The sequence below is a fragment of the Lupinus angustifolius genome, chromosome LG02 (assembly GCF_001865875.1).
Source record: "Lupinus angustifolius cultivar Tanjil chromosome LG02, LupAngTanjil_v1.0, whole genome shotgun sequence".
Classification (NCBI taxonomy): domain Eukaryota; kingdom Viridiplantae; phylum Streptophyta; class Magnoliopsida; order Fabales; family Fabaceae; genus Lupinus; species Lupinus angustifolius.
Genome location: NC_032010.1, coordinates 22,097,825 through 22,121,563, shown reverse-complemented (window position 1 = coordinate 22,121,563; position 23,739 = coordinate 22,097,825). Strand labels below are relative to the sequence as shown.

The 23,739-nt window shown below is 33.3% G+C and overlaps 3 protein-coding genes across 5 annotated transcripts; 2 read left to right on the top strand and 1 right to left on the bottom strand.

Moving 5' to 3' along the window:
- On the top strand, window positions 955–1,693 carry LOC109328290. Its single transcript, XM_019561695.1, has 2 exons — window positions 955–1,257; window positions 1,353–1,693. Exons 1-2 carry the CDS (start codon window positions 963–965, stop codon window positions 1,691–1,693), a joined length of 636 nt encoding a protein of 211 aa, XP_019417240.1. The 5' UTR covers window positions 955–962.
- LOC109339767 (nucleolar complex protein 4 homolog) lies at window positions 4,720–14,012 on the bottom strand. 2 transcript variants are annotated; one of them, XM_019577293.1, is made up of 15 exons: window positions 13,644–13,726; window positions 13,484–13,594; window positions 13,006–13,079; window positions 12,378–12,439; window positions 12,177–12,228; window positions 11,764–11,864; window positions 11,485–11,540; window positions 11,202–11,303; window positions 9,178–9,236; window positions 8,915–9,089; window positions 7,875–8,048; window positions 5,988–6,144; window positions 5,513–5,570; window positions 5,297–5,402; window positions 4,720–5,197 (listed from the first exon to the last, which is right to left on the bottom strand). In XM_019577293.1, exons 2-15 carry the CDS (start codon window positions 13,553–13,555, stop codon window positions 4,991–4,993), a joined length of 1,455 nt encoding a protein of 484 aa, XP_019432838.1. In that variant the 5' UTR covers window positions 13,556–13,594; window positions 13,644–13,726; the 3' UTR covers window positions 4,720–4,990. The 2 variants fall into 2 exon arrangements, with proteins under 2 accessions (XP_019432838.1, XP_019432831.1); XM_019577286.1 differs by having other exon boundaries at window positions 13,484–14,012.
- On the top strand, window positions 18,240–23,549 carry LOC109339757 (myosin-binding protein 3-like). 2 transcript variants are annotated; one of them, XM_019577278.1, is made up of 7 exons: window positions 18,240–18,598; window positions 18,648–19,984; window positions 20,171–20,374; window positions 20,543–20,761; window positions 20,957–21,085; window positions 21,206–22,656; window positions 22,747–23,549. In XM_019577278.1, exons 2-6 carry the CDS (start codon window positions 18,697–18,699, stop codon window positions 22,618–22,620), a joined length of 3,255 nt encoding a protein of 1,084 aa, XP_019432823.1. In that variant the 5' UTR covers window positions 18,240–18,598; window positions 18,648–18,696; the 3' UTR covers window positions 22,621–22,656; window positions 22,747–23,549. The 2 variants fall into 2 exon arrangements, with proteins under 2 accessions (XP_019432823.1, XP_019432817.1); XM_019577272.1 differs by having other exon boundaries at window positions 18,240–19,984.

Sequence of the window (23,739 nt, the reverse complement as noted above, 5' to 3'; positions counted from 1 at the left end):
TATCCAATAATTATATTACATTGTATTATTAAAATTTTGTTTTATTTAAATATATTATATCATTTAACACATTTTATATCTTATAGGGTTGGTGCTTAGAGATGGACAACTACAAAATCTAACTTTATTGGAGATTGAAAAACTACTTGAAGGAAATCGAAGGAGTTTGAAGGACTATCCTCCAATGCCCTACCCAAATGGGTACGTAACAAGTCAATTAGGCAATAGACTAATATATCAAGAGCTTAATTATGATACAGATGAATTAAAGAGAAACTTTCATTCTCTTTTCAACTCTTTAACAGGTAATTCCATTTTCTTACAAAATTCATTTATTTAATGTTAGTCCTAATTAATATATCTATTAATAAGATGAATGTTGACATATTCATTTCATATTATGCTGAAGAACAATATAATATATTCCAGACTATATTACAAGTTGTTAACCGTCAACAAGGTCGCATATTTTTTCTACATGGTTATGGAGGAACTGGAAAAACGCACATGTTGCGAACTATAACTTACGCATTGAGATCTCAAAAGCATATTGTATTGATTGTGGCTTCAAGTGGTATAGCTTCTTTACTATTACCTGGGGGTAGGACAACACATTCTAAATTCAAAATTTCAGTACCAACTTTTGATAACTCTGTTTGCAACATTCATCAAGGAACTGAACTTGCAGAATTATTGAAACAAACAAAGTTAATTATATGGGATGAAGCTCCAATGTTACATAAGTTTTGCTTCGAAGCACTTGATAAAAGTCTTTGCCACATCATGGAACCAGAACAACAAATGGTTCAATTTTGTTTGGAGGAAAAGTTGTAGTATTTGGAGGTGATTTTAGACAAATACTACCAGTGGTTCCAAACGGTTGTCGTTCAGATATTGTGCATGCAACGATAAATGTATCATATCTTTGACGTCAATGTACAATTTTAACCCTTACAAAGAATATGCGTTTACAAAATTATGATAATGATTCAGATATCAAGCAATTCTCTGAGTGGATACTAAAGTTGGGAAATGGAAAATTATCTGAGCCTAATGATGGTTGTGCTGAAATTGATATCCCAGACGAACTTCTGATTGTAGATTATCATAACCCAATTGAGGTCATAGTCTCTAGCACCTACCCAAACTTACAAGACCATTACAAGGATAAACAATTTCTTCAATGTAGAGCAATATTTGCATCAACAATTGAGATTGTTGATCAAATCAATGAATATGTTTTGATGAAAATTCCAGGTAAAGTATTCAATTTTATTCGACATACACATTTATGTTATATGTATTACATTTACTATATTTATAGTAATAACTATTCTAATGTATACTTACAGGCGATGAAAAAGAATACTTGAGTTCAGATGAAGTTGATATGTCTGATGCTAATGATAATGAAGCATTCAACATATTAACTCCTGAATTTCTAAATTCACTTTCAACATCAGGTCTTCCAAATCATAAGATCAAGCTAAAAGTAAGCACCCCGATTATGTTGTTAAGGAATTTAGATCAATCTGAAGGGTTATGTAACGGTACAAGGTTAGTGGTTACGAAGATGACTAATCATGTACTTGAGGCAAAAATAATGTCTGGAAAAAACATTAGGAATATCACTTACATTCCTAGGTTATCAATGTCATCATCCCAATCTCCTTGGCCTTTCATGTTTATCTGAAGACAGTTCCCTATAATTGTATCATATGCTATGACAATCAACAAATCGCAAGGACAATCACTAGAGAGCATAGGGTTGTATTTGCCTAAACCAGTTTTCAGTCATGGTCAATTATATGTAGTTGTTTCAAGAGTACAGAGCAAAAAGGAATTGAAGGTATTGATACATGACAAGGATGGTAAACCACTGAAGACAACGACAAATATCGTTTATAAAGGAGTTTTCCAAAATCTGTAACAGGTATTCTATAACTTATTTTACATTATGTTTCAAATATTTATTTCTAACTAATACAATTTTTTAAATAACAGATTCAATATCATCTCAATGTACAACAACTTTACATCAACAATCAAGTATATACAAAACAAGATTTATGAGGTAATATTTATTCACATTCTCATGTTAACAAACATCCTCTTTGCAACTAAATTTGTTCGAATTTTCATAACATTTTTCATTATTTTAACATTACAGGTTTAATACAATTTCATAGTCTCAATATTTTTACACCAGCAATGGAATATTTCAAACAATGTTTTAGTAAGTAATCCTCAGTAACATTTTCATTAACAACTTAAGTTGTCACTCTTTAATTAAATTCATACAATACATATTATCACATGTGTGAGCATGGGTTTCCTACTAGTTCTTTTGAAATTATGATCACTTAAAATGTACCCCTTTTTTGCATGTACCAATGTTGTGAGTAATTTTCTGTCACATGCAGGTTGCTATTTTAGCAATTATTTCTATCATACGTTTTTCAACAAGTGCATTAGCATCTCTGAACACGAATATTCCTGTAGGTAGTTAGTTTCCCTAAGTCCTTTAGTCCCCAATGGTTTCACTTATAAGTTTATGTATAGTGTTGTTTAAACTTACTGTGTTTTGATAGCTTTTATATCATTGGAACTTGAAGATCATATATGGAGTTAAAGCATGAGTTTTCTTGATTTTGCACTATTTTATAGGTAATTCCTCTGCCTTCCATAATCATTCTGATTGTTAGTACTATACTACAACATTGTCTTCAATAATAATAATTTTAAAAATAATTGTAAGAATGGTTGTTTGGAGAACAATAAGATATGTAAAAACAATATAAAAAGCTAATCAAAATATTAATCAGTATTTTTATATGAAGTAATATAATTGAACATAAATTAATAAGGGAATTTATGTTAATTAAAAAATAATCAAGAAGTACATTGACAACAAATAATCAGTTCAACCTTTCTGGATATTAAAAAAAGAGAAATTTTCCAATCGTTGCTAAATTTATTTATTAAATTGAATTGTGGGAATTGTTGCTTGTTTCAAATTTGAAATACTAATATATTATCAATCATGGGCTGTGTCGGTTGGTAAATATTAAATGTGATGTTATTTTTAAATTAATATATCTAAATGTAGGCTCGTAGTTTTCATTTTATTTTAAAAAGTATGCAAGTCCTTTTATTTTAAATTATTATAATAGACTCATGTTTATTTGGTAAAATTTTAGTTTCATCTATAAAACAATATGCAAGCAATAATGACACTTTAAAACAAATTGTTAGTAAAATTTGAAGTTCTCTTTTGTTTTTAGAGTATTTTTAAAATGTGTGTGTATGTAAAACATAAAGAAGTTAAAACAATTAAATTTGTTATAAGAAGAATTTAATTTGGACTAATTAATTGAAAAGTTTTCATTGTCCATTTCACAAATACAAGTAAAAATACATACCCAAGAAGAAAATTTCCATGGTGCTTATAAAGTGTATTCTGGACAAGTGATCGGAAACAGTTCTATGTGGTCATTGTTCACCTAATAACTGCATCAACATCTGAAGGAGATGAAGCAGAGAAGGATAATATATGAGAGGAACAGAGGAAGGATATTAATGTATGAGAGGAAGGATTCATCTATAGGTGCTAAATTAAAAATGTCAATGGTAGCACTCTTCCTCTTGTTTCATATATTAAAGTTTAAACTCTTCCCCATTGAAATAATTATTTCATGTCAATGGTAAAGCTTTGAAACACCATATAACAACTTAATTTTGAAACCACTATATATAAAAGAATAGTACATAATGTAATCACTCTTCTTCACCACCAGGTGAAATCACTCTAATAATTCATTCATATTTCTTTTTCCTTAGTTATTTTTTCCCCTAATATCATTCATATTTAATAATACATAGAGCAAATATCATTTATATCTTGATGTGGAGTTAATTTTGAAAGACAACAATAATGGGCTTTGAAACATAAGCTTTAACCATCCTAGGCCCGACAAAATTTGGTTATGGGTTTAACACTTGTGATTTATATATGTGGAGACAATCAATAAAATTTAAAAAAAAAATTAGAAATTTAATTTTAATTAAAATTAAGTCATAAATGATAGCACAAAAATTATAAATATAACTGTCTCTAAATATGACATATTGTATATGTCTTTACACGAATTTTTATGTTTTTACATAACATTTATATAGGTAAGTCTTTGACTCACTTGGCATGAAACCTGAAAATAGGTCTAGGTAGCTAAGGAATAATGATGCTCCTGTTAAACAGAAAGTGGAAGATAATTGTGAAGTTACTATGATTAGCGGCATAATACCCGTGCCACCGACACATGCCACAGTTTAGGATGGATGGTTCCTTGATTAAGGCTCCTTACACTATTTACAATAATTATTATTATTTTGTTCCATATTTTACAACCATTTATTGATATTAAATATTAAGGAATATGAACTACTTGGAGAGTTGGAGTATTTAAGTCTCTGAGAATGTATACATTTTGCAGAGTTATTGGACATAAAGTGTAAGTACCAAGATTTATTTCCAAAATAGTAAAACATTTGTGCATCAAGTTACTCATTAAAAAATGATCATCAAATAAGTCTATCAAAGTTTATAATGACCACAACATAGTATAAATTTTAGTCAATGAAAGATTTACATTGTTATCAAATAAGATTATAAAAGAAGGAAAATTGTAACTATTTTAAACTTTTGAATCTAAGAAGACATGGACAATGACATCAATTCATTCATATAGTCAACTGATTTAACAAAGTAATTGTTATTGAAGACTATATCTGATAGGATCATACAAATTTAATAAATAATGGAACAGTTAAGCTTGTTGCTAATCATGCCTACCCTTTGCCATTAAAAAGAGAGGATACCTTATCCTTCATATTCAGTGGCAACTTTTATGTTAGTAGGGAAAACATGGAAGCTGGGCATTTTTTTTCTTACACAACAATCAGACAAGTTTTTGAGGTAGACAAACATATATCATGGGCACTCAATCCGTTGTCGTTTCACGGCACCACCATGATCATGTTCCGATAAACCTTTAGTAGCACTCTCATCATTGCCACTGATCAATTCAGGGGTTTCTTCAAGGTTGAATGTCCAACCAGCAAAATCAGTCTCTGAAAACAAAGAGGAAGGAGTTGTTTTGAAGAATGCAAGAGGAACCTGCTTTACCCTCCGTGATATCTGCAGTGTTACAAGTTGTCATCAGCAGATGCAAGCCAATGAAAGAAGTAAGTACATCATGGGAAGGGGAGAAAAACAAAACAGTAATTATTATATCACCTCTGCTCCAAGTATTGTTGCATATGAACCGGAACTAAAATCGCCAACATCAACTTCACTCGTTTTGGCCCTGACTGTCAAATCATTCCCAAGAGACAAAGCCAACCTAAAAGCATGTGAAGTTTAAGAGGAAGTATGTTAAAACATGGAGAAAAATATGATAAAGCAGGCGGAGAAAAGAAAATTAAAGTAAAGAGTCAATATCAGAACACTTGCCGTGAGGCCGGAGGACAGTAGTGGTGAAGAATAGTGTCAATTTCCCAAAGAGAACTTCCTGCTCCAAAATATCTTTATTAGCAAAAAGATCTACAATACTAAAATAAAGCAGCAGCTCTATCATATAATTAACTGTTTTTCACCAAATATTTACAAGTATTATACACTTATTGGGTCAAATGTTGAACAGCTTGTGGGTAATGAAATTGGTCCAATACCATGATTCATATATCCTCCATTATATGATACCCAAAAGTCAAAACTCATACATATGGCTAATACAAACTAGCATACAGGGTTTTGCTTGGTCGGCCAAGCAACAAATCAAGGTAATAATACATAAGACATTATATATAAATAATGTACACACGAATAGGAGTTAAAACAAATATGAACTTACTATGTTTAACATGGTTTGGTTTAGTGCAGAAGATAGACCTAGGCTAGATTTGATATAAAGATAGAAAAAGCTTACTCATTGCGCATGACTTCTTAGGATTATTTTCCTCATTGTTAAAATGGTCAATGCCTAATTTCTGGCAGGGCATTGCTCCAGTCTTGGCATCATCCAAGTTTGCAGCTATTGCTTCATCTTTTCTGAGATCATCTTTCCCTTCATCAACACTGTCTTCCTGTTCATATAAAAAAATTCAGTCCAATCAGAACAGACTGTAAGCAGATAATTTTCTACACTCTTAACAAATATATCCTACCATATTCTAACAGGATCATACTTTGACTTTTAAACTGCAAGCAGTATACATTTAAAATAAGTTAATTAGGTTAGAGTAGCAATGAAAGCCACTTAAAGAGCTAGAGTATTAATGACATGATAACCATTGAAACAAAATTCCTTAAACATTAACACTAATTTGAAAGTTTCCCTGCAATTTAAGATCACCACAAACGCCCAACTTAATGAAAAGGGGATAAAAGGAAGAGAAAAAGGTCCCGTAATAGTTTCTTGTACAATTCCATTTCTGTGAAATCCATCCAAAATGTCAAAAGAAGCAGTTACTAGTTATAATTAAAAATATAACCATTATATTCTTACAATCTTTTCTCCTACACCCTCATTTACACCATATTTTTCTTTCTATCTCTTTCTTCATTTCACATCACCAGCCACTTCTCTCTCTTGTCTTCCTATCTCTCCCCCTTTACACCTACCCTCCAAAAAAAGTGAGCATCATTTTCTTAAGAAATGCCAGCCCCTAGGAAAGCCAAGTGCAGAAATTGTGACAGCTAGTAAAAGTGAACGCAAAGCATGTATATATGCATGTGTTTCCTCCTGTAGTATATAAAGAGAGCAAACAGTAGTGTTTTGTAGGACTTTTGATAGGATGTTCGGGAAGCTGTATCAGAGAAGAATAGGGGACTAGCACAGGATCCTAACACTCAGTTAGGAGATTCGGATCAGTTAGGATAGCTGTAGACCCCAACTGTATAAATAATACCTTATGAGAGTTAGTTGGCTATCTTGGAAAACAAGTTAGTTAGTTGAGAAGTTTCTGTCGAATAAACCTGAGTAACTCATTGTAATTCTTCTACCTGCTTCTGAATCATTATCATGTCTAGTTTCCTTTCTATTCTTTGAATCAATCTACCAGTTCCAATCAACTTTTAATTCAGAAAGATGTTGAAGATTGAAGAATAGACAGAAGCTGGGGTAGTGATACAGCAATTGCAAACAAGAAAAGTGAAGCAAGAGAAAATTCAGGTTCTTGACCGAACCATAGAAACTAAATGCACTAGATTCTATCAGGAAAAGTTGGAAAGAAAGAGGCAGAGAATGATATTCCTTTTTAACCTTCGATCTTCTTTAGTTTTGCATCCCCATCCAGTATTCTAGTTCTAGTTTGCTATCTATGCCATGCAAATACATAATTGACTTAATTAGTATCATGCGAACAATCATACAAGAGATTATCTAAATATATATTTCTCCAAGCCTAGCCCAAAAGTAATTTCAAAGCTGGGCTCAACGTGAATTCTTAGACAGGGCTAACCAATTTTTTAAATAGCTCAGCCATTACAGGTTGAGCTACAACTTTTTCACAAGCTTCACAGATGCAATATGAAGCTACAATTGAACATTGTTATTAAGAACTGCAATAATAATAACTCAAATGAATAGACAAGTAAATCCTGACCGCACATGACATATAGTGCCTTCTAAAAGGAAAATCATAAAAATCAGGCCAACAGGCTCTATTTTCAATAACACTGCTCTGTTTCCGTCCTCACTAGTATTTCCATATGATCCTTAACAGCTTCAATATTGAAGATGCAACCCATAAACTATAAAAGCTAATGATAAAGTAATAAAGAAAATATAGATGAAAGGAGACTGTATTTTTACCCGGTGCACCAAACAGTTGATTGATGGATGTCTGCGCAAAATGTTGTGAATCAGAGCCGTAATAACCAATGCTCCTGAAGGAGGAACCGAAAGCAATAACCTACTCAATTTCTTGGCAAAGGAAGCAGCCAGGTAAGCTGGAAGAAGTGGTGACTTAAGGCACGAATCAAGGAGCTGCAGATAGCAAATTGCATATGGTGAGAAATCAACATGAGCAGGATTTACGAATATACAAAAAAATCCGGTCATTCACTTTAATACAAATTAAGTTGAATATCTTTTCAATTTTCATCATCATTCATTCAAGTTCAATACTTCGGTTTTCTTGTACAAAATATTCCCGAGCCTGTTATTTCCACTTCTTTGGTTTGGGAAAGAACCATTTTTTACTCCTTTTAGTCCCATGCTATACTTGTTATTTGCTCATAATAAAACTTATTTTGTTAAATCACACCAAAGTATTCCCATTAACGAACTATACTTGTTTCAAAGAGTTATGAAAAAAAAGCAGAGAAATTCACTCCATGTCATCCAGGATGGGTCATGATCGGACAAAATCCCCAGGATTGGAAATTTAAAAAAATAACACAATTAGTTAATCTTATTTGAAAGCTCAGATGAAATACCTAATATTTTTATTAATTCTGCTTTGAATCAATTTATCTTTCTAACACAATAATAAACCTTTGGGGGAGAGAATGTTATTTATTTAAGTCAATTTCAAACAACTCAATAAATTTATAATTCTCCTCAGTTTAAGATTGTCTTATTGAGTCAATGGAGTACTAAAACTTTAAAACCATAAATCTTACATTCTTACTGAGGTATTACTACCCTAGAATTTAACAGATATTGAAGCATATGACATCTACACATCTATAATGCCAACTTATATTCATCACTACAATCAAAATTGCAAAGCATTGAAAATTTACATTTAAAACATATTATTGAAAGAAATTACTGAAGCGTCAATTTTGCTTCAAAGTTCCTCCTTTATTATTTTTAGAAGTGAAAAACATAAATTAACTAAGCTTCACCTGGAAAAACCTTGCGCGATGTTTTGCCATGAAGATAGATGGAACTAAGAGGGCATAAAGTTTTTCATAGAAATTTGGATATTCCAGTCCATACTGGGTCATTAGGACATAAAGGCTACTAAGAGCTATCACACTGACTACACCCCCAATGTCATATGATCTTGTTAAGAAATCACTGCACACAATAAATTGAACAGGTCAGAGTCAACATGCAGTTATCAAAATAAAATGCCATGCCTAGTTCATGTAGCATAGACTTTTACCATAACATAATGGGATTAGACAGATGAGGAATAACTGCTTGATGAAGGTTAACAAGAACCTGTAAATAAAAAACCATGTAGGTCTTAAAAAGGGACTTGAATGAAGTACAGGCATAAAAACAAGAATACCACTGAAATACACAATAAGCACTATGCTAATTACCATTCACTTTCACAGTTTATACAGATAGAATAATACTAATCAAATAGTAACATTGGTCGAAGTGTTTAATACAAATTCACATTATCCTAGGATAAATTGTTCACCCAGATGGTGAACTTGGCGCAACAATAAGGTTGTTGCTTAGTGACCATGAGGTCAAGGGTTCAAATCCCGGAAACAACCTCGCCGCTTACGGGGGTAATGTTGCGTACATCTACCCTTCTCAAACCCCACTAAGTAGGAGCCTCGTGAATTGGGCTGCCCTTTTTGTACATATTATTCGGCCCCAGCCATCCGACTAAGTATGCAATAATTGCTCTATAGCGATTTAGCAAGAGGGGGTTCCACTGCTGACTGCTCTATACCCCAGAGCGACAAAGATCCAATTAGTGGTTGATTTGGTCTGCAATGGCAGCCACAAACCAGTTTTAGCAGTGCTTTGCATCCACTAAAGGGACATGCAGGCAAAAAAGATCAAAAATGCCCCCAAACTTCAAACTTTGGCAATTTTTAAGGGTATTTAGGTCTTTTTTAGCCCAACGCAAACTTGATACTATTTGGGTCTGAAACTGAGATGCCTCAACAGCACAGTTTCACCTTCTCACAATCACAAAAACAAAGCCCCAGAACATCCTAGTTTCTCATCCGGCGACCATGACTTAGCAGTGACATACTCTTCTCTTTCTCTATTTTTTAATTTGCACTTTGCACACTGTTTTTCCATTCTGCACCTCTGCTTCACAGCATTAGAGGCTTAAGCTTAGTTCACTTGTATCATTAAGCTAGTACCTTCTCAGTGGTAATACTGCCAATATCCCATATGCAAAGAAACAATTACCTTCTTTAAATATCTGCGTCCAAAATAGGGATGACAATGATGCTATTTGCATCTCAAGGCATGATTATTTACAATTGGGCACCTTCTATTAACATTAACCCTAATGTATGGCTGGTTTAGGAATCTGCCTACACTATCTGCAGGATTGTTTTTACTAATTAAGCTTCATATATTACATGGCACAGGTTTTAATAATAGAAGTTCTGAATGAAAAGCAAAAGGCAATGCTTAATAACTTTTGAAGAATTTGATATTTTATCAAAAACCAAAAGTTGATGAACCAGTGACTAAGACCAATAGCTAGCAGGGGTTCAAGATCCAAATGGAGACTTGGAGAGGTAAAGAACTGTACAGGCATTAAGGACACAGAACTATCAGAAATAATCTTAAGTTCAAAAAATGCATAATATATGGATCCCAGAACCAGAACTCCTAGTAGTTAATGAAGGAAATTAATACCATGCATATCAATTTGGGGGAAGTTGGGTTGCATGTTGTCAATTCAGGACTAAAATAAACATGCTATACCATGCATATCAATCTGAAGGAAATTTATGTGCAGGCACGTACATGTACACATAAAATAATAACCCAATATTTGAAAGCCATGCAAATAAATGTTGGGAATTCGGAGGAAAAATGTTGAAACTATTAATGAATCTTCAGATTTTAATTAGAGAGAAAGCAATATTTAAAGAAGCAAAAGCAGAGAAAAGGAAAGAGAAGAAATGTGAAAAACTGAATTTAAGGCAAGGGACAGAGGATTGCTATTAAGAATAAATTAGATGGTCCTTTTCTTTAATAAAATTAGAACCACCATTTTTTTACCTTTTTTGTCCTTCAAATTAAATATAGTTTCTTAATGGTCATTAGTGACAATGTCCGACCAATATTTTAATGGCAGGGCACTGTTTTTTAAAATACTACGATATCTTAAACAAAATTTCCATAACATGTTTCACAAAATGATGTTGCAGACTTGCAGTCATATTCAAAGTTCAAAAACATAACCATACAAATTACCTCCTTGTACAAATCAAGTGGAAGTGGCAATCTAAGAAACCCAATCCATGCTTTAGTAAACTTTAATTTCATCTTCTTGGCAATCTTAGCTGCAGACAATGCCTATATGCAAAAATATGAAGAAAACTAGACATCACAAAATGAAAAGGATGAAAAACAACGACAACAGTTCTTAAATAAGGTTTTCTATAATCAATGAAAGAATAAATTCAATAAGGAGAATTAATAACCAAAAAGACAAAGTAACATTAAACTTAGCAATGAGTACGGAATAATAAGTTACATTTTTGTTATGCTTCTCAGGCTTTGGCTGCTTATCAGCTGCATCCCCGTCACTTTCTATGGACAAAAATCATAATTATCAATATACATGTATACTTAGTAGAATCTAACACAAACTCAAGGAAAAATAAAGAAAAGAAACCACTAAATAGTGCATCCTATGAATAAAATGTAGGCCTCAAAAGGATCAAAGTCAAGTTAATCATTATAATATGTAACTTTAACATAACATTGAAAAGAGGAGGAAAAAGAGGCCTAAAAGTAAACAAGCAAACAGCACCTGATCTGCTCCACATTTCAATATTTGATGTATCATTCGAGCTTTCAAGGGGAGGTACATTTGATATGGTGTAATACATATTGTGGATGACATGCTCCATACTGCAATAGAGTACAATTTCATGTCATCAATAGAATCAACTTGCACTAGACAGCATTGAACTGCAAAACTAAATCTATTGCCTAGAGCATATCCTGTGACAGGTCATGTTATTTTTGTAATTAAAACATTGAAGATAGAAAATCACAAGATAACCACAAAGGAAAATATGATTACAGGTAACAACCACGGAACATCATTTAAGACTATCTATAGTTAACCAGCTATTATAATCTATATCTCTTAATAAAAGAGGGAAATGGAAAAGAACAGAGCTAGCTTGAAGTAGTGACAATTATATAGATCTTACTAACTTTGAGCTCAATTGATTTTCATCAGTGCTGTCTGTGCTTGCAGATCTACCATCTAACAAGGACAACAAAATCAGTTTTCAAGTGGAAAATACACAAGTAGCTGGAAATTGAAAAATAACACCAGAGATTTCTGTTTATCAATTTTGCACATGAAAAGCATTAGTAATCAGAAGACTAAGAGCAGCAAGAGAAACAGCACACCTGTGACATCTTTTCCCTCCAAAGTTGTAGCGAGCTTTGTTAGACTTATGAATGTATAATAACTGCACCAAATAAAATAACAGCAGGTGACTTATTTATTCAACACATAAACACATTAAAACAAACAGACAAAAGTAGATAAGGAAGTCATCTCAGTGACTGAAGGACTGACATATTCATTCAAACTACAGGCTACAGCATTTTGCCTTCCAAAAATAGGCTAAAGCGAAATATTCTATCGCAGTATGTTTGGTAACATCACCAAGTTATAAAGTGCCAACTAGCCTACTTGACAATAAATAAGCTTCCATTTGGTAAGGGAGCTTATTTCAATAAGCTATGAGCATATAAGCTAGTATTTGATAAGTTAGTTAAGGTAGATTATGGCTTTTAAGCTAGATGATTATGTCATATTACACCTATCAAATAGCTTACCTTTTAATTCATTTAGTAAACTTATCAGCATTCAACTAGCTGTGCCAAACATAGCCTAAATTTCTACAGAATTTTATTACATTAAAATCTACATAAGCTTCTGTGTAGCAACTAATAAACATACATGTAAAACAAATGAAATGAATAGAAAGCTGGCATAGAAAAACAATTGGAGCATAATAATCAGCCATACCGGATATCAATATACTTGAAATACTTCGATGTTAGTAAATCCACCAAAAATGCAACCGGATCCATAGAATGAACCTAATTGTGTCGTCAATCCAAAACGAAATAAATTAGAGAGAAATTTAAAAAAGAATGAACTAAATTAAAAACGTTAGTATGTTCTCTCGTTGCAATTTAGTCCTATCACAGAACTTATAAAACTCAGTGTCAATCCTCCTACAAAATCAACTTACAAATGCTACTAATCACAAGAAAGTTTCATACACCACTTGTAAACTAATCATCAATAAACAAAGTACTGTACTATGACATGTGTAACTTTTTTGTGGTATAGGAGAATCTTTAGGTTAAATTTGTATGTACTTAAGATTCAATCCTTACTAAAACTGAGTCAAGATTTTATAGTTATATCTAACTGATTGATGAACAGATTCGATTATTCGAATGAATGAATTGCAATATCACAATAGTATATAACTTACAATACTACGGAGCAGCTTGTGATATATAGCAGAGTGGAATTGACCAGCATTAGCGACCTTAACGAACTCCATCAACGTATCCAACACGACTTCCTTCAGAGTCTCATCGCATTGTGGCGCGACGAGGATTTCAACGAGTGACTTGACGAGCTCATCGAACTTGGAACGGAGCCAGGTGAGGTAGATGAACTGCGACTGGTCATCGGTGGTGGAGTCATCGGCGCGTGTGGCGGAGGAAGGGAGCGTGGGAAGGAGAGGGAGGAAGAAGGAGTGGAGAGATAGGAGGGATTCGAGAACGTGGTGAGGTGGAGAAGAAGGGGAAACGAAGGTGAGAAGGAGAGGGAGGTTGTTGATGTTTGAAGCGGAAGAGAGAAGGTCGTTGCCTAGGGTTTTCAGTTCAGCGACGCCGTATCGGTCTTTCTTCTTCGTCTTCGTCTTGGTTTTGTTCTTAGCAGAAACGGTAGCCATGGTTGTTGTTCAACTTGAGAGAGGCACAGCAATGATGATGAACGAGGATTGTTGAGGGTTTTAGACGGAAAAAATTTGGAGACCCTAAACCTTTTTTGTGTGTGAATATCAGTGTCAAACGGGCCTAAACAATAGGCCCAGATTAATTTTTTGACATGTGCATAAATTAGGTTTTGATTTGAGTTTAATAACCCAATTTTTAAGATTTGTAATCTACTATTTTTCAAAATGTCAAAAATAGTTTTTTTTTCTATTTAACATATTTATCTCTCTTATTTTTCATCACACAATTAATATTTTTCATAAATAATTTCCTCCCCAATCCTACTTTACCATCTCCAAAATAATATTAAAACCTCAAATTTAGTAATAAATCACACTAAGTACAAACAATAATTAATGATGTTTATTTATATTTTATTCTATGGAATATGATCTTAAGAACATTAATCTACCCACCTACAAAACCATTAAGAATAAATGCATAGATAAATTTAGACCAACTCATTTAGGCTCTATTTGAGAGTTTAGGTTTTGGAAGAAAGGAAATGATGATTTTGGAAAGTATTTCTTTTGTTTGAGAGTTAGATGAAGGAGAGAGAGAAAAGTTTTGGGGTACACATCTCTTATCTCACATTTTGTGTCACTCTATATTTCATAGGCATGTGATTGGTCAGAAAAATATATTTAAGTTAAAATTTAATTATTAAATATTTTTTTCACCAATCATAAGCTCATGGTACATGGAGTGACACAAAACGTGAGATAGCAGATGAATTACATGAATAAAGAATCACCCTTTCCATATAGTATTTCATAGACCTCCCCATTAGCCTACTAATAAAGAAAGTTAAGCACTAAGGGAGTTCAGAGTTAAGTGATAGGAATTGGACCATAGTGAGAAAGTAAAGCGAAGCAAGAGGGAAGATGCTCGACCGAGGGGAAGTCGTAACTAAGTTTTAGAGGGTTTCTCAAACCTCTAAAACCATGCATGTGTACATTTTTAAAGTTCTTCCAATTTAGAGCTTTAGATAAAATATCAAAATACCTAAATATTTTTAATAAAACTATATAATTATATATTATTGTCTATTTCTCATTGTTAATTACATTTTAAAGGAAAAATAAAAAAAATGTTCTTATATTTTCATTAGTTTATCTCCCCCATTTAAATTCATACTCCCAAACAAGAGAGATGATTACTTTTATTTTCTCTCCCATTCATCCCCTTTCTAACCTTTTAATTTCTCTCATTATTTTTCCTCTTTAACTCCTAAACATAGTCTTAGGTTTAAGAATATTATTATAGGTAAGAATACTGATAATACTTTTTGTTCAGCAAGTGTTCTTAAATATTTCACAAACTAAATAAATAAATAGTACGAGAATGTTACATGTAAAAAAATTTGTCACAACCTCACATTCGTCAATAATGTATGTTTGAAAATTTTAACAAGTTTACAAATTTATCAATGGAAAATTATTAGGGAAAATTAAAATGGAACATGCATTAAGAAACTATTTTTTTAAGAACATGAGTGCATTATGTACTATTTATTTACACATTTTCACTTTGCTTGTTTTGAAAATCAAAGAGTAAATCAAAAATAAAAAGGAGGAATATACGTGTTTTTAAAACCTTATTATCTAAAACATATAAAAATGATACTAAAATAGTGCTAATATCATTATCATTTACCAAATAGACACTAATATCCATATTATTGTAAAACTGTAAGCATGTTTTGTAGTGAAAGCCTAATAAAAAACCAAAGGTTTGTACTGAATGCCAAATTTATCATGCAAGGGTGTGTAATGAACATGGTTGATGTGTCATTTTGTCCAACAAAACATGGCAATTGATGAACTATGTCTGAATCTAGAATGAGGTGGAGTCCAATCCACTTCTCTTTGTCCATTACAGACCCTTGTTCTAAAGGGCCACACACTCACTTTGTGGTTCTCAATTCTCATCTCCTTTTATTTTCTTTGTCCATTCTCTATTCCTTCCATCTTTAGTCTTTAGTCTCTATCACTATGACACATATATGTACCCTTAGGGTTTGTTTGAGAGTTAGATTTTGGAGGGGAAATAAAGAAAATGGAAGACTTGAGAGTCATCTAACAAGTATATTTTATGACTCCCAAGCCTTTCCTTTCCCTTCCTTCCCCTCCAAAATCTAACTCCAAAACTAACCCTTAGTTCATGTAATCTTTTGTTCCTAACTCCCCCCCTATTCTCCTTCCTTTACAATGAATAGTGTCTTTGTTCCAAAGGTTGGTTGCTCTTAGATATTCAAAGTATGAAAAAGTCTCACATTCCTAACTCCCTTTTTATTTTCCTTCATGGAAGCATGCTAGCACACATGTCTATTGTGGAGTGATACTTGTAATTAGGTAAAGTTTACACGAGATTTAAGTAAAAGAAGCGGTATAGTTGCACAAGACTCTTATTTAATAGGGTTGAGAAGTTATATATCCATACACATGATGTTATTTCGCGAAGAAACTATTTGTAGGACTTGAACTCGTGATTTCAGAGTAAGATCCTCTTCATTAATGGAGAAGCAAATGTCACACAAAAAACAACATGTAATAACACTTTTATCATTTTGTTTATTATGTAATCACATTTTTGCCATTAAAAATATAAGTAAAAAATGACACTTGCCTCTCCCTTAATGAAAATAATCATTGTTCATGATTTCATAATGAATGAATAACGTATTTAAATTTTCAAACTATATAACTATGCTGAACCAAAATATTGATGGATACAGCTAGACACACTCAAGGTAAAATATTGATGCTGAATCAATGAATAACTTATTTAAATTTTCAATAATGATAATTTAATGACAGTATAAAAAACATTTACAATTGATAGTGTATATATATTAAATCCTTAAACAAAACTATCCTAACTCATTTCATCCCCTATAACTAAATGCTCTAGGACACTAACCTAATGCCATGATCACCTTCCTTTAATTCCATTAAATAAGTCACCAATTAGTAGGTTTTGATTTGATTATTTCATTAACCATCTCCTTGCTTCTTAAATCCAGTAGTGAACTTTTTAAAAGCTAAAAAAAAGCTGATACCTAAAAAGCAAAAGCTGGAGGGAAGACCATGACCCCACATTACATTATTTCCAATCTTTAAAGCCCTTAAACCACTGTCTCAGGCTTTGATTCAATTCCTACCCTCTTTTCAACTCACTTTTTCTTTCTTATTAACCCTTTTCATCATTCCAACCACTGTTTACACCTTTGTTCCATCATTCTTGCCCTTCACTTTTTAATTTTCAATACAGAATCCCAAGTCTCCCACAATTCCTAATTATGCACTCTACATAATGCAAGTATAAATATATTTATACACTTTATTGAGTGTAATATTTATGTTTCGTCGATGTAAATATTTATATACAGTCAATATATCATTAAATATTCATTTGGATTACTTTTTTTGAAGAGTCAATAATGATTAAACATTAATGGTGGATGATGTACTAATAGTGTATAAAACTCATACACTTTGCATGCATTTTTTTCTCAAAGCTATATCTATCTCTATATATATATATAATTACTTAAATAGGAAATATGTAACTTCCATTAAAAACTTCAATCAATATGTAGAGCTTTAGCATAAACTTCTTTAAACCAATGATAGCAAAGTTAAAAGGGTGTGGGATTAAGGAGAAAACAAGTGGATATAGTTTAAAAAAATTATATATTAGATAATGAACCATAGAAGTTTATGTGAGAGGTAAAAGCCTATGTCTATTAGTGCTATTAAAAATGGGCCTAAGTTAGATATGTATGACCTACTAGTTATTTTCATGGATGGTTGGTGGTGAGGGCCATCTTGCGCGTGGAGTGGTCCCATCCTAATTCATGGAACAACAAGGGTTGTCTTTCCTTTGTTTAGTAATTCTTTTACTTTTTTCTTTTTTGTTCTTGCTTTTTACTATAGCATGGTTGTATCTTGAACCAAGATGGGATGGCCTTGAGGTTATTGTAGGAAAATGTGGTCGATGTGATCACAATTGCGGTCACGATGTGTTTCAGATAGTCGGAGACTCCCAAAACTACAATATTATGAATACAATTATAGTTGTTGAATGCAATTTAAAACATTGTAATAACCTTATTTTTTTTTGTAGCTTTCACATATTGTTGCTATAGGTATTTTCTTCAGCTTAATAGTTTTATTTTCTTACTATTTGTTACTTTATGATGTATTTCAACTGTATTAAAACACCAATACTAAGTATGTTTTCATTTTGAAGCATAAATGGGAACACAATATGCTGTGCTACAATAGATGAAAGAAAGTGTACATGCAAAAATAATTACCAAGCAATTATCATGTTGGGTTGTGCATGAAACAACCATAGATAAAGAAATATTATGATCATCAGTGTCACTGCTGAGATCCACTTTATCCAATAAAAGTACTATAATTAATATTGGTACATTTACTCATACAATGACTGAATCACTTGCACGTTTCTCAGTTTCTGCTTCTTTTGTTTTTCCAAATGCTCAGCTTTTGTTGTTGTGTAGAACTTGAGAATTATACCCTTTTCTTCTGAATCTGTTTTGTATTATTTTTTGTACTCTAGAGTCTTGGCCTCTTTCCTTTTCTTCCTCATTCTCAGTTTCTCTTATTCCCTTACACTGTCAAGTACAAATTCACACAAGAAAAACAAAGTTGGGGAAGTGAAAACAAACATCATGGCTGGCAACAAGTTTGCAACCATGTTGCGTAGGAACAACAACAAGATGGTTGTGATTCTAGTGTATGCAGTTCTTGAATGGGTCTTGATAGTGCTCCTGCTTTTTAACTCTTTGTTCAGTTATCTTATCACAAAATTCGCCGAATCGGTTGGCCTCAAACCACCATGCCTTTGGTGTTCAAGGGTTGATCAAGTCCTGCAGCCAGGAAAAAGCACAAATTTACTCAAGGATCTTCTGTGTGAGACTCATGCAGCTGAGATTTCCAAGCTTGGTTACTGCTCAAATCATCGAAGGCTCACGGAGACAGAAAGCATGTGTGTGGATTGCTTGGCCTCTAGGCCAAATCATCATGAAAACTCCCTTGGAAAGAGACACAAGATTTCTTTTGTCTCATGGGAGAGTCATGAAAATGGTGAGAGTAAGAATATAAAAAAGTGCTCTTGCTGCAATGAGAGCTTGAGCAGCCAGATTTACCCACCTTATTTGTTAATGAATCCTTCTTGGGGGGATGAGAATTTTACAAGCAAAGGGTCCCTAATTGTAGAATCAATAGATGATGAAAAAGAAGGTGATAGAGAGAAAAATGGAGAAGATCATGATCATGAAGATGAAGGGATAAGAGATGAGCATCATACATTTTCTGATATTGAGAGTTTTATCCTTAGAGAGGTAGCAGAGGATCGTTCGAGTTCTTTTTCAAACTTGCACTCAGATGGAAAGGATGCAGAAAAAGAAGAGAAAGATGATCTTATCATCACAGAATTGGATCCAAGTGGTGCTGACAATTTTATTCATCAATTGGTTGATACTTCGATTACGGAGGCTTCGTTGTTGGAGGATAGATCACTTGAACTCATCAATATGTACTTTGAGGATTATGTAGTTTGTGATACTCACCGTTTGACACCTGTAACGTTAATAGATTCTATTACCTATATGAATTTTGAATCATCATGCAAATTAGACGAGGATCTCGGGGAGAATGAGCAAAAGATTCAGACTTTTGCTACCAAGTCACCAATTGATGCACAATTAAGTATCTTAGAAGAGGCATCATTGCTCAAAATGGATAACAATGCCGAGAAAACGAGCATGAGAGAATTTGAAAGCTTGGATACAAGTATGACAAGCTTGGCGAATTTTATAGTTTTTGATTTTGAAGAGTTAAGACAGAGTTCAGTACTTGAGGTACAGACACAAAGAATTACTTCTGAAGAAGCTCAAATTTCGCCGAATGAGGACAACAATTTTGACACAGCCTTAGAAGAACAAGATAATAAACAAGGTAAACGAAAGTGCATGATTTGTAGAATTTCCGAAACTTATATCTATTCACACTTGTGTTTTTCAAGTTTCTTATTTCTTTTTTACTAAAGTCAGCACATGAAAACAAAATGCATAGCATGCTTCTGTTGTATGATGTTAATAAGTTTATTGTGACTAAAAAATATCAAAAAAATTTCTCATGCAGTTGATCTGCCTCGATCTCAAGAGCCGGTCTACTTTTATGAAAGCACACAAGAAGATGGATCTTCATCAAGTGGTGATGATGCTGAAATCCAAAATGCCTTCGGTGAATTCATTGCTCAGAATAATCTAAGCAAGTCTGAAAGTTTATCCAATGGTGACAACAATATAGATACAAACATGGAAGAACCATATAACACAGCAGGATGTACAAGTACATGATCTTTAGAATTTATGAACCTTTATCTATTCACACTTGTGTTGCTCATGTTTCCTATTCCTTTTTATTTAAGTCAGCTCATCAAACTAAAAGGAATATTATGGTTCTACTGAATGATCTGTCTACTTAAAAAATCTAATGTTTTTGGTCATGCAGTCGATCTGTCTCTATCTCAAGAACCGGTCGGCTTATGTGATTGCACAGACGAAGATGAATCTTCAACAAGTGATGATGATAATGATGATGATGATATTGAAGTTCAAAATGCTTTTGATGAATTCATTGCTCAGAATAATCTCAACAACTTTCCAATTTTATCCAATGGGGACAACAATGTAGAATCAGCTACTGAAAAACCAGCTTACACACCACAAGGTACAATGAAGTACATGAATTATAAGAGTCGAAATTGTTCCATTTACAATTGTTGTTTCATATTTCCTGGTCCTGTAGTTCATTAATAGTGATCAACATATGCAGGTAAACTAGGTCAGCATATTTTACTTCCGAAATCATTATATTTCAGACATTTATGACTTCAATAATTACAAGAAATTTTGTCCAAAACAGAAAATTTGACTCCTTCTGAAGATCTGGCCAGCTCATGTCAATGCATAGCAGAAGATCAATCTTCAACAAGTGAGGATGATACTGAGGATCCCGGTGCCTTTTGTAAATTCATTGCTCATAATAACCTCGGTAGGTATTACATTTTCTGTTCTTCTTCTCTAATTGTAAGGCACTTAGTTCTAGAATAAATGCAGATATTTCCTTTCTGTTTTGATACGTGTGAACTGTAATTGAACTGAAACAATGCAGGTCCAGATAAAACAGGTGCAAACAATAATGAGTATGCAGAAATGGTTGAGGAAACAATTTCTGTTGAAGAAAAAAGTTATCAAATGTCCAAGTGCTTGGAGTCTTATGAAGCAGAAGAAGATAAACTTCCTGAAACTCCGAGGTTTGTAAATGGCCTGCATAAGAAATCGATGCTCTTTGAGAAAAGAGAATCAGGAGGTGAGGAGTCTCTGGATGGCAGTGTTGCAAGTGAGGTAGAATGTGGTGATCCGGTTTTAACAATTGACCGGCTAAAAACAGCATTGAAAGCAGAGCGAACAGCTCTAGGTGCTACATATCAAGAACTAGAAGAAGAGAGAAGTGCATCTGCAATAGCTACAAACCAGACAATGGCAATGATTACAAGGCTTCAGGAAGAAAAGGCGGCGATGCAGATGGAAGCATTGCAATACCAGAGAATGATGGAAGAGCAAGCAGAATATGATCAGGAAGCTTTACAGCTTTTGAACGAGTTAATGGTAAAAAGAGAGAAAGAGAAGCAAGAACTCGAGAAGGAATTGGAAGAGTACCGTCAAAAGGTTATGGATTATGAATCAAAAGAGAGATTAAGGGTGTTGCAGAGAATGAAAGATGGGAGTGTAAGAAGTAGAGACCCTTGTTCTTGTTCTTGCAGCAATGTAGACTACGCTGATGATCATGAGCTATCTATTGATCTTAAACGCGAAACAAGGGACGAAGATAATTGCTGTGAGGAAAATAGCCACAACAATACAACCGCGGATACAGTTTCCAATTTGGAGGATATGGCATTAGACTGCGTAAATCATATAAGTGTTCTTGATAATTCATTGGCGGAATTTGAGGAAGAGAGGGCATCCATTCTAGATCAGCTCAAAGCATTGGAGGAAAAGATTATTAGCTTGGAAGATAATGAGGAATTCCTTGATGACATAAACCTGATTGAGCATTCCTCGACATATGATGAAAATGGCTTGAATGAGAAGTGCAATTTTAGCAGTCCAGAGGACAATATGTATCCTAATGGGTTTTCGGATGAAAAACACTCTCCAAAAAGAACAATGGGTCCCTTGGCAAAGAGGCTGCTGCCATATTTAGATGCAGCCGACAACGAGGCTCGGGAAGAAGAAGCAAATTCATTTGACACACAATTGGAACCTGAATCAGCTGATATGCAAAACTCAGTTCATATACAAGAAATGGATAGCATGAAGGTATCGATTGAAGAGGAAGTTGATCGTGTTTATGAGAGGTTACAAGCTCTTGAAACAGATAGGGAGTTTCTAAAGCATTGTGTAGGATCCGTACAGAACGGAGACAAGGGAGTGGATCTGCTTCAAGAAATCTTGCAACATCTTCGCGATCTAAAGACCGTTGAACACCGCCTTCAGAACTTGGGTAATGATCCACTAGAGTAAAGTTGCATTAAACAACTAAAGACCTATACGCATAAGGTATGAATTTTATATAGACATTCATTTGTCCTAGTTTCATAGCAACACTGTTCCAAAATACTGAAATATTTCACATGTCACTAAATGCAGATTGCTTTATTGGAAATGATCATGATGGATAAGCACATTTTGGATTCAAGAGAAGTTATTCTCATTCTGCATCATGCACAAAGCATGGTAACCAAATTTTGTTGCAAAAAGATTAGAAATTTTCCTCCATGGAGGGAGGGATTTCTGTTGTGATGTCATGGTTTGTGAAATTGGAAAATTAGGTGCAGACTACAAAGTTAAAGTCTGTCCATAATTAAGATTTTAAGGTGTAAGTTTGAGGGGGATAAAATTTGACGTCCCGAAAAGTGTGTCATTCCATATACACTTGTTGTGATTAGTTGGAAAAAATGTATTCAAGTTAAAAGTTTAATAATTAAGTATTTTCTGGCCGATCACAGTCAGTGATATATGGAGTGGCAGACTATGTAGGACAACAAATGTTCTCCCGAGTTTGAGCTACCTACATGCAGCCAAAGTTTTGCAAGTTCTCCTCAGAGTGACAAGATGAGAAAACATGTTGTCTCTTATCTCACTACCTAAGTTAAGCCATTGTGGGATTTAAGAAATGCACTTCTTAATACATCAAATTTGGTCAATTTTATTTTTATCTTTCATTTCCTTATCCTTTGTTAGGTGGGGAAGGGAAAGTATAGAAGTTGTAGGTGGGAATGGGTTGTTAAAAGAATGGCATTAGAAACCTCAACAAAATCATGGGTCTCTATCATCAAGTGTAATATGTGTCTATTTGTTAGTTATGGTTGTTTATGGTTAACAGTTTTTCAGTTGATTTGTGATATAAGCTCTACTTCTATAGAATAATTGCTTTCAAATTTTACTATCTATGAAATTTAGTTGATAGAAGAAGGGACAGTAAAGTTTGAGGAAACGATTATTTTCTTGACATGATCATTAGGATATTTTCTTGACATCAACATAAAATCATAATAACACCAACTTTTGAAAATAATCGGTATAGAAAGCTATTTTAATGTGAAAAATATATATTAAAAGTTTAAAACCACTCCTGTATTG